Source organism: Cololabis saira, chromosome 1 (genome assembly GCF_033807715.1).
Source record: "Cololabis saira isolate AMF1-May2022 chromosome 1, fColSai1.1, whole genome shotgun sequence".
NCBI classification, from domain to species: domain Eukaryota; kingdom Metazoa; phylum Chordata; class Actinopteri; order Beloniformes; family Belonidae; genus Cololabis; species Cololabis saira.
This window is the reverse complement of record NC_084587.1, coordinates 40,078,507-40,087,911: the sequence shown is the minus strand read 5'-3', so window position 1 is coordinate 40,087,911 and position 9,405 is coordinate 40,078,507. Positions and strand designations below refer to the sequence as shown.

The 9,405-nt window shown below is 42.8% G+C and overlaps 1 protein-coding gene across 2 annotated transcripts in view; it reads right to left on the bottom strand.

The window, feature by feature from the left end:
• Window positions 1-7,535: 7,535 nt before the first annotated feature.
• abcc6a (ATP-binding cassette, sub-family C (CFTR/MRP), member 6a) overlaps window positions 7,536-9,405 on the bottom strand; it is a 62,189-nt gene continuing 60,319 nt past the window's right edge. For both annotated transcript variants that reach the window (XM_061722846.1, XM_061722845.1), the window contains exon 31: window positions 7,536-8,938. In XM_061722846.1, coding sequence (XP_061578830.1) covers window positions 8,830-8,938 — 109 coding nt within the window. In that variant the 3' untranslated portion in view covers window positions 7,536-8,829. The remainder of the gene's footprint in view (window positions 8,939-9,405) is intronic.

Genomic DNA, 9,405 nt, shown 5'->3' with positions numbered 1-9,405 from the left:
GTGTGGTCTAGCACTGCTGGTTGTTGAGTCTAACAGCTGCAGGAAGGAAAGACCTATTACGTTCTTTCACACAGTTTGTGGGGAGCAGTCTGTCACTGAAAGAACTCGCCAGTGCTCTTAGAGTGTCCTTTACTTCAGGGGGTGGGAGTCTCTCTCCATCATGGATGACAGTTTCGCCATCATCCTCCTCTCTCCAACCTCCTCCACTGGGTCAATGGGGCATCCCAGGATAGAGCTGACCTTCTTGATAAGTTTGTCAAGTCTCTTCCTGTCAGCTGTTGAGATGCTGCTTCACAAAGACCATGCCATAAAATATGGCTGATGCCACATCAGTGTTGTAGAAAGGACTTCAGGAGTTTCCCCAGCACTCCAAAAGACCTCAATCTCCCTAGCAGATCTGCTCTGACCTTTCCTGTAAAGTGCATTAGTGTTGTGAGTCCAGTCCAGTTTATTGTTCAGGTGAAAACCCAGGTACGGTAAGATGTCATCATCTCGATGTCTGTTCCCTGGTGTTCACCGGTGTTGGGGAGCAGACGGGTTGCCTATATGGAAATCCAACACCAGTTCTTTTGTTTTCCCAGCATTGATCTGCAGGTGGTTCCACTGATACCAATCAATGAAGTCCTGCGTCACTCCCTGTCCTCCCTGTCATCCTCATTAGTGATTAGCCTGACGAAAGCAGAGTCATCAGAGAACTTCTGCAGTTGACAAGGGGTGGTGTTGTAGGGGAAGTCTGCAGTATGAAGGAGGAAGAGGTTTGGAGCTATGAAGATTCGCTGCAGGGCCCCTGTACTGCAGACGACCAGATCGGGGACACAGTCCCGGGTCCTCACATACTGTGGACGTTCAGTGAGGTAATCCAGAAGGTGGTGCTCCAACCTTGTCCCTCAGAAGTGCAAGTTGTATGGTGTTGAGAGCACTGGAGAAATCAAAGTACATGATTCTCATAGTGCTCCTAGGTTTCCTAGGGTCAGTGTTGGAGAAAGACCACAGCATTGTCCACCCCAGTGCCAGGCTGGTAGGTAAACTGTAGTGGATCTAACGATGAGGTCACCGGGGGACGGAGATGGACAAGGACCAGCCACTCCAGGGTCTTCATCAGGTGGGATGTTAGTGCCGCCGGCCTGTAGCTGCTGAAGTCCTTGGGGCGTGGGGTCTTGGGAATAGGTACCATGCAGGATGTTTTCCACAGCTGTGGCACCCTCCCCAGCTTCAGGATTAGATTGAACATGTGTACAACAATCCCACATATCTGATCTGTGCAGGACTTGAGGAACCTAGAGCTGATGCCGTCTGGATCTGTGGCTTTTCTTGTGTTGATATCCTAGAGCTGGGTTTTGCATGTGGGTTAATGTGAAGGATCGGTTGGAGCAGACAGGCTGTGTGCTGAAAGGTGTGAGTGAGAGGCTTAGTGTAATGGGATGAGAGCTGGGGGATGTGGAGTGAAAAAAGGAGGTTGGGGAGGAGTTGGGACAGAGAGCTCTGGGTACAGAGAAGGGGGGCTGCAGCACGGAGGACTGGGCTGGGGGAGGGAGAGATGAGTGATAAATTCTGTTGAAGAATATGTTCAGATCATTTGCCCATTTTTGGTACCAAAACAGTTAGGAGTCAGGACTCTTGTAGCCAGAAATGGTTTTCAGGCCTCTCCAGACTCCACTGATGGTTTGCTGGTGCAGCTGATCCCCCTATTAGCCAAAATTATTGTTGTATCATCTGCCAGTTGGGATAATTTAAACCCTTCACCCAGTGTAGGGTATGTAACTTGGAATTGACTTATTTTAATATGTGTTGCCATAACTTGTGTAACAAGTAAGAAAGGAAAAGGGGCTAAGAGGACATGTTTATTCCCTGATTATTATCAAATCTGGGGGTTGCATCATGTGCAAGCTTGACTGAACTGTTCCATCCTCTGTACAGTAATTAAACAGCTTTTATAAATCTTTTCCCCAAACCAAAGTTTTTCATAAATCCAATCATAAACAGTTGACCATAGATTGTAAAATTACTGGACAGACTGTCACACAGGTTTTTTTTTTAAGGGACAACCATCTAAATTCATGATTGAGGCTCACAAAGTTCCTCTTCTGACCGGTAGAGGTTGGCTGCAAAATCGAGTCACTCTTCATTAACATTGACTTAAAGGGGACATATTATGGCATTTCATGTATATTTTAAAAAGGCCTTGAATGTCTTAAAAACAATCTAAAGCTTGTTTTTTCTACATACATCAGAAATCCAGCCTGTGGGCCCTGTCACTAGTTTTACCGCTTCTAACCCCTTTTTCTGTGCTTCATTCCAAGGGAAGGGGGGGGTATGATAATGAGGCTCTGTGCTGATTGGCTCCCTGAATGACGTGTAGCAGGGGAGGAGGATAAACCTCGCATTCAGTTACACGGATCTTAAAGCCGAACCATAAATCAGCCTTTAGTCACCTCGTCTTCACACAGGAAGGCTAACAACCACACACACACACACACACACACACACACACACACACACACACACACACACACACACACACACACACACACACAAGCATACAAGTGTGGTATTTAAAAATAGAGCAGGAGCAAAACTTAGTTTGATTGTGCTTTATTTAAGTTATTACATTAATCAAACCCAGCGAAATCTCCATCCTCCGTTTCTGCATTCATCCGAGCCTGATCAATGAGACCAGGAGAACTGCAGCTGCAACGGGAAGAGCCCGCAGCTCTCTGGCCGCGCTCCTTCAACAGTAAACGACGGAGCCCGCTGCCCGAGCGGCAGTGAAATTAATAACTTATGTGATCTCAGAGGTTGGTTTACTCGTAGTTCCTAGAATATCCAAATGTAGACCTGGAAGACGGGCCTTCTGCTATCAGGAACCGTTACTATGGAACCAACTTCCAATCGGGGTTAATGAGGCTGACACCACCTCCACCTTTTAAACCAAACCAAATATTTCTGTTTGGTAAAGCCTCTAGTTAGTGTAAACTTTAGTGTGTTAGGGCCAGTAGTCATAGCTGCAACTGCAGGACAAGACTAGAGCAGATCGTCTTAAACAGAGCTTCATCCTAGATGTGCTGCTATAGAGCTACGCTGCAGGGGGACACCAACATGATCCACTGAGCGGTGCCCATCACCCCTCCTTCTCTCCTCTCTTCTCTTTTCTTTCTTCAGATCACCCATCAGTTATTAATAAGAAGTATCTCATAACCATAATTGTTGTCCATTGTTCTTGTAGTTTGTTGTTCTGGTCTGCTCCCTCCTTTTCTCTTCTGTACATGTTTGCAGGCCAGAGCTTCAGGAGCTGCATGCTGCCCTGCAGTCCCACCCCCTGATCATCCCACGGCTTGCTTCCACCTGTCTGTATGGATGTCTGCTAGATGCCTGCTGACATCCTGACCTGCAGTACCCCCCCCCCCCGACCAACTCAGTGTCTGCTGTATACATCTGTTTATATAGTAGTACACCAGCTTACCTTTGTTTCTGTGCCCCTCCTCTCTATGTTCTTCATCCTATCTCCCTTTTCCTGCTCTGCCCAGCTGGTCTTTGGCAGGAGGGTCCCCCCTTACGAGCCACGTCCTGCTCAAGTCTGCTCAAATCTGTCTTTGTTTGGACTCACAGAGGTTCAGTTGAATTTGTTCCACAACACCTGGGACATTTGAAATGAGGATACTTGGTTAGAGTTGATCATAGTGAATGAAAAGTAATTTCAGTAAGCATGACAGGTTAGTATAATCTAAGCCAGCCAAGTTGAAATAGCAGACTTGCAGGAACTGAACTAAGGGGGATGTGTCCGAGCGGTTAGTTCAGGCCTGCTTGTTTCAACCATTGTAAAATGATGCAGCAGAGTGAGCGCATCATGGGTAATATACCATCTCTGCCTTGACTGCAACAAAAATCATTCAATCCAGATGAGGTAACCTGTTTCATCTTCTGTGAGAATTCCACTTAAACATAGTGTACTTATTAGGGCCCGAGCACTGACAGTGCGAAGGCCCTATTGTATCTGTAGGAATTTTTTTTTTTCCTTCTTCCGACGAAAGGAGGGCCTTTTTGCCCCCCTAAACATGCCCCAAAAGTCACCAAATGTTGCACGCAATCCAGGCCTGGCAAAAAATGTTATATATAATGGTTTGCATTAATGGCCGTGGCCTAATGGCTCAACAGCGCCCCCTAGAAAACTTCGTGCCTCAAGCCCCACAATACGGTTTGACGTACATGCACGAAAATCGGTACACACCTGTATCATGTCGCAACTTAAAGAAAAGTCTCCTGGCGCCATGGCCGAAACCAAACAGGAAGTCGGCCATTTTGAATTAATCGTGTAATTTTGCCGCAATTTATGCCACTTCTTCGGCCGTTAATACGGCCCGAACCGTAACGTGCACCCAGGTGTGTTATACATCAAAATGTGCGTCTCGATTCTGCGACAATGCGCATTACTTTTCCCAGTCAAAAGCGTTATCGTGGCGACGAAAGACGGCAAAAAGCGCACCCCCCATTCATCTTTTTTTTTTTTTACCTTGTCTGCACACAGACATATTAATGGTTAATACCATGCTGGTAAAAACCTAAGGCATAAATATGTGCATTGTTACTATATTTAATATATGTACACATATATATACGCATACATACGCATACACATACACACGGCCGCCGATAGGGGGGGACAAACGGGTCTGTTGTCCCGGGCCCAAGGTAGGGGGGGGGCCCAGAACTGAAGAAGAAAATTTTTTTTTTTTTTTAATTCTCATTAAATTATGGAATCATTTTTCAAAATGTTTCAAAATATGCCTATTTGTGGAAAAAAAAAAGTAGTATTTGAGTTACATAAAAGCTTGTTATTTGTTTTCTTCCTAATTGTCCTTGTGGTCAAGAACCCCCAACACAAAAATGGTTTGGCGTTATCATATAATTCAACCATTAGAATAGTCAAAATGTCCGGTCAGCACAAGTCCGGTGCTCAGAAAAGAAGAGAAAAGAGAAGAAGAGAAGAAGAAAATAGAGGCCTCAGAGATTCTCTACACAAAGGGGGTGACAGTGAAGCTGGAATTAATAAAGTCAGCGTAGAGCAAGGTAAGAAACAGTGCAGCCAACGTTTACCAACCTTGTAACTGAACCTAACTGGCTAGCTCTAATGTTAACGTCCATTAGCTTGTATAAAAACCTGAAGAGCAGAGGGAGAGGAGAGGAAGAGGGAGAAGGAGAGATCCGTGCGCAGGGGGGCCCATCTTAGATTATTTCGTCCCGGGCCCCGGCAGGACTGTCAGCTGCCCTGCACATACATATATATACACATACAAACCCGGGGGGGGGGTGTGTATGTGTGTGTGTGTGTATATGTATATGTCTGAGAGGCTGTATGTGTGTGTGTGTGTGTGTGCGTGTGTGTGTGTGTGTGTGTGTGTGTGTGTGTGTGTGTGTGTGTGTGTGTGTGTGTGTGTGTGTGTGTGTGTGTGTGTGTGTGTGTGTGTGTCTGTGTAATAGTCCTGTCAAAGCTCTACCTGAAGTGTATGTATAGTGGGGGAGGGGGGGTGCAACCCCGCCACCCGCGAGACCAGAGGCCGACAAGGAAGAACCCGGAACCCAGGCCACCAGCCACCCCACAGAGTGCGAGAAGAGGGCAGGAGGCAACCCACCGCCAGCGAGCGCCCGCGCCCACGACTACGGGAAGAAGCAGCCAGGGATACCACGCACCGTTTCCCCCTCCCCGGGGTGATCCAGCACTGCCAGAAGGCACCCCAGGCTGCGCGGTGAGCCCCGCCAGGCCTGGGCGCCGCGACCCGCCCGTCCCAGGCCGGCAAGGCAACGCGAGTGGTGTGGGCCCCTCTCCCACCCCTGGTGTTGAGTGCATGTGATTAATGCAATAAAAACAGGGAGGGGGAGGTCAGGGTATCATACTGACAATGACCCTCCCCTCCAACATATACATCCATATTTGATAGTTCCTACTTTCTGCCATAACTTTTGAATGGTTTGACATAAAGAATTGTGGGTGGTGTCATCAGACTCAGTTTTGAGTACTTGACCTTCATTGGCATGAATTAGCCCTGCCCCTTCTTCTGATTGGTCGAAATCTGATAGTTCCTACTTTCTGCCATAACTTTTGAATGGTTTGACATAAAGAATCGTGGGTGGTGTCAGCCGCTAAATGTCCAGGCCTGAAGAATCTACATGCAAGTCATACAAGCGCTTCCACTGCAGCACGCCTGAACGTGCACAAGTGTGCGAGGGCCCGTTCATCGCTGCTTGCAGCTTTAATTTTGCCTTTGCTCTTTTACCACATTAATGTGGCATCTACTTATTTCATACATTTGTTGCAACGTCTCTTAATATGTCCATTTTCAGTTAAACACATTTTCTTTGAAATTAATACTTTATCATGGGTCTTTTACTCTTGTTAGCCAAATTCTACATCCATACATTTATATTTTCCAACTGACAGGTTAATTTATCAATTTTTTTATTAAAGGAAGTTAAAGCAATGACAACAATCGCCATCTTTTCTTGTTTTAAAATTACTTTTCAAGATTAATAGTGTTCCTTGCAACCCATATTAATTTCCTAAGCTAAAGCTAAAGCTTGTATTGCTACTTTTTATTCCTCTGTATGTGCAATACATTTCAGTAAGGAAACAAAAACAACTTTCCTCTTCCAACACTGTTGTCATGTTGCATACATTTGTAACTCGGGGGTTTACATTCTGCCCCATAGGTTTGTGGTATTATGGGTACTACCCACACAGTACTGAAACAAGAAATGTTCACAAAGCACCTGGTTGCATATGTGAACAGATGTGAATGCTTCGTCAAACTGCAAGTATATCCTGGGCCTAACAGGAAAAAAAGCTTCAAAAGCTCTCATGAGAGGTTTGTCTAGTCTTACTGTCTTACTGTCTATGGCTGGAGGTAGAGTAGGTGCTGAAAGTGAGCTTGGGTCTTGGAACAGGCCTTTAGGCTTTAGCAAGATGGAAAAACTGAAAGACAAACAATTTTCTCATGCCAAGCACAGATGATTTGATTCATTTCAAATTCAATTTGATTTACTATCAGTCATATGTTATCTTTTTGCCTTTTTAGCTACTGTTTTTCTGAAGTAATTTTAGGGGGAAATTGTTATTTGTTTTGCATTGCTTTTATAACATATTGGGGAATTTTTTTGTGACTTATTTGAGTAATTTTCCCTCTCTTTTTCCAAACAACATACCATGTAATTGTGGTCTTTTTGTGTCACATCTTGGATATTTTACATATTATTACATTCAAAATCTACATGGTCATTTTTCATCTTTTCACTTACATTTGATGTGTCTTTCTTTGATATAAGTTATTCAATTTATGTGATATTTCTAATGTTTTACACACGAAACATAAAAAAAATCTTCAGTATGTGATGATCTGTTAAAATCCAGATAAGAAATACTATCAATACATGTATGGATCATCTCACTCTTCAAATCTATAAAGTATTAGGTATATGTATAATAAGCATGTGGTATATTCATAATAAACCAGTCAGTCTCTTACAATAGGAAGTCAGACATAACCTTAGATACAAATACATTTTATTATCCAGCATGACATATGGAACAAGACAGTACATTGACAGTAAAAGGTCAGTGAAAATGATCAAGCTTGTTATAAAAAGTATAAATATAATATACTCCTCAGACTTTTAAGGAAACTTAGTACATTTGTCATTTGACATAAATAAACATATGGATTTCTCTTAGAATATATTGTCTAAACCAGTAAGACAAAAACAGTAAATACTTCTTCTCTTTGAAAAGTTTATAAGACTCTTTCTTTGAATTAAGACTAAAGCTCAACTTGGACTATTTACAGTCTGTCATGTCAGCACCATTAGAACAATACTGATTATTTTTTCTTTTTTTCCCCCTCGCTGTGTATGTGTATAAGCTTAGTTTGTGTGGCAGAGAGACAACACCATAGAGATTTATCACCATTGTTTTTAAGAGGCATTCTCTTCATTCGTGGTGGGTTTTTTTCTACCGGTGTCAGGTTAAATCTGACCAGAAAAGGTCTCTATTGACTTTTTGTATGTTTACTTTGACAGAAATAAACTGTAGCCACAACATAGTTAGACAATTGCTTATGTGTTGGCTTACTTTCAATGTTTTTCCCCCACCAAACAAAAATGGCCTCAAGCTCAGATTTTAGAGGCTGTAAAAACTTAATTCCCCCTGCATTTGCCACCATGAACCATGTGAAGTGTGTCTGAACATTTCCTGTCCCAGTTTTAGGGACAAGAACATAAAGTCAATAGACGTTGCAATTTGCAAGTACAAAAAAAGGCTCTTTTTTGGTATACAAGGCTAATAAAATGTGAGTCAACATCCTTGTCTAAGCCTGAGACAACATAAAAAAAACAACTCATGTGCTTTATAAACACTTAAAAAAAAACTACAAAAAATATAACTCTCATTCCCAAAGAAAATGAAAAATCGCTAACATTTGTGGTACTCTTGCATTCCAGTCTTTAGCTTTATCTTTTACAGAATAAACTGACTATACACCTCTGTAGACAATGTTTATAGCTTTGAGAATTGACACTCCATTAGTTTTGTTTTGATTGTTCATCAGCTGAGGTTAATAAGTGTCTTTTCATTACTTAGGACAAGGTGTCCTAGTGTTTTACAGACCACTAAAATACTGCAGCAGCTGCTCTTGAGATTCATAGACAATGCCCTTACAAAGAGACATTTGAGCTGCCACAAAACTTGGAATGGCCCAATTTAATATACGTTGAAGAGCCACACACATACGGTGCCGCGTCTTTACAACAGGTTTCCAGTTTTCCTTTAGGGAGCCAATGAAAGACCTAGATCAATCCGGCTTCCCGGCACATTCGGTAGAACTGCCCCCGCTGTGAGATGAGGTTGGCTGGAGAGTCCATCTCAGAAATGTGGCCTCTGTCCATGACGATCACTCTGCAAAGCAGCAAAAATGGTGAATATTTCTCTTTTCAACTGATGATGAACATTTTTAGTGAGTGGCTTTGATTATTAATGAAAAGATATGAATATTTTCTTTAAGCCTATACAGTATTTGTTCATCGGGATTTGCGGCGAAAAAACATTTGAGCAGGATATTGGACATGAATCCTTTTTTATATTTGTAACATGTTTCATAACTAACTGAGCTACAAAGCCTGAAACACAACAACAATAACTGTTATTGGCAAGGTACGGGGGTTATGTCTGTATTTGTTTTTCTTCATTTTTTTGACATTTTATATGAAAAGTGAAATGTATTTGACCCAATTTCACCCATCAGTGCAATAAAACTGTGGAAAAATGACACTTAGCAATAGTTTTATTTTCAGTTAATGTCTGAACAAGTAATGGAAGTGATATAAAACAGATACAAGTAGCAAATCCTGAAATTTGAGCAGGAC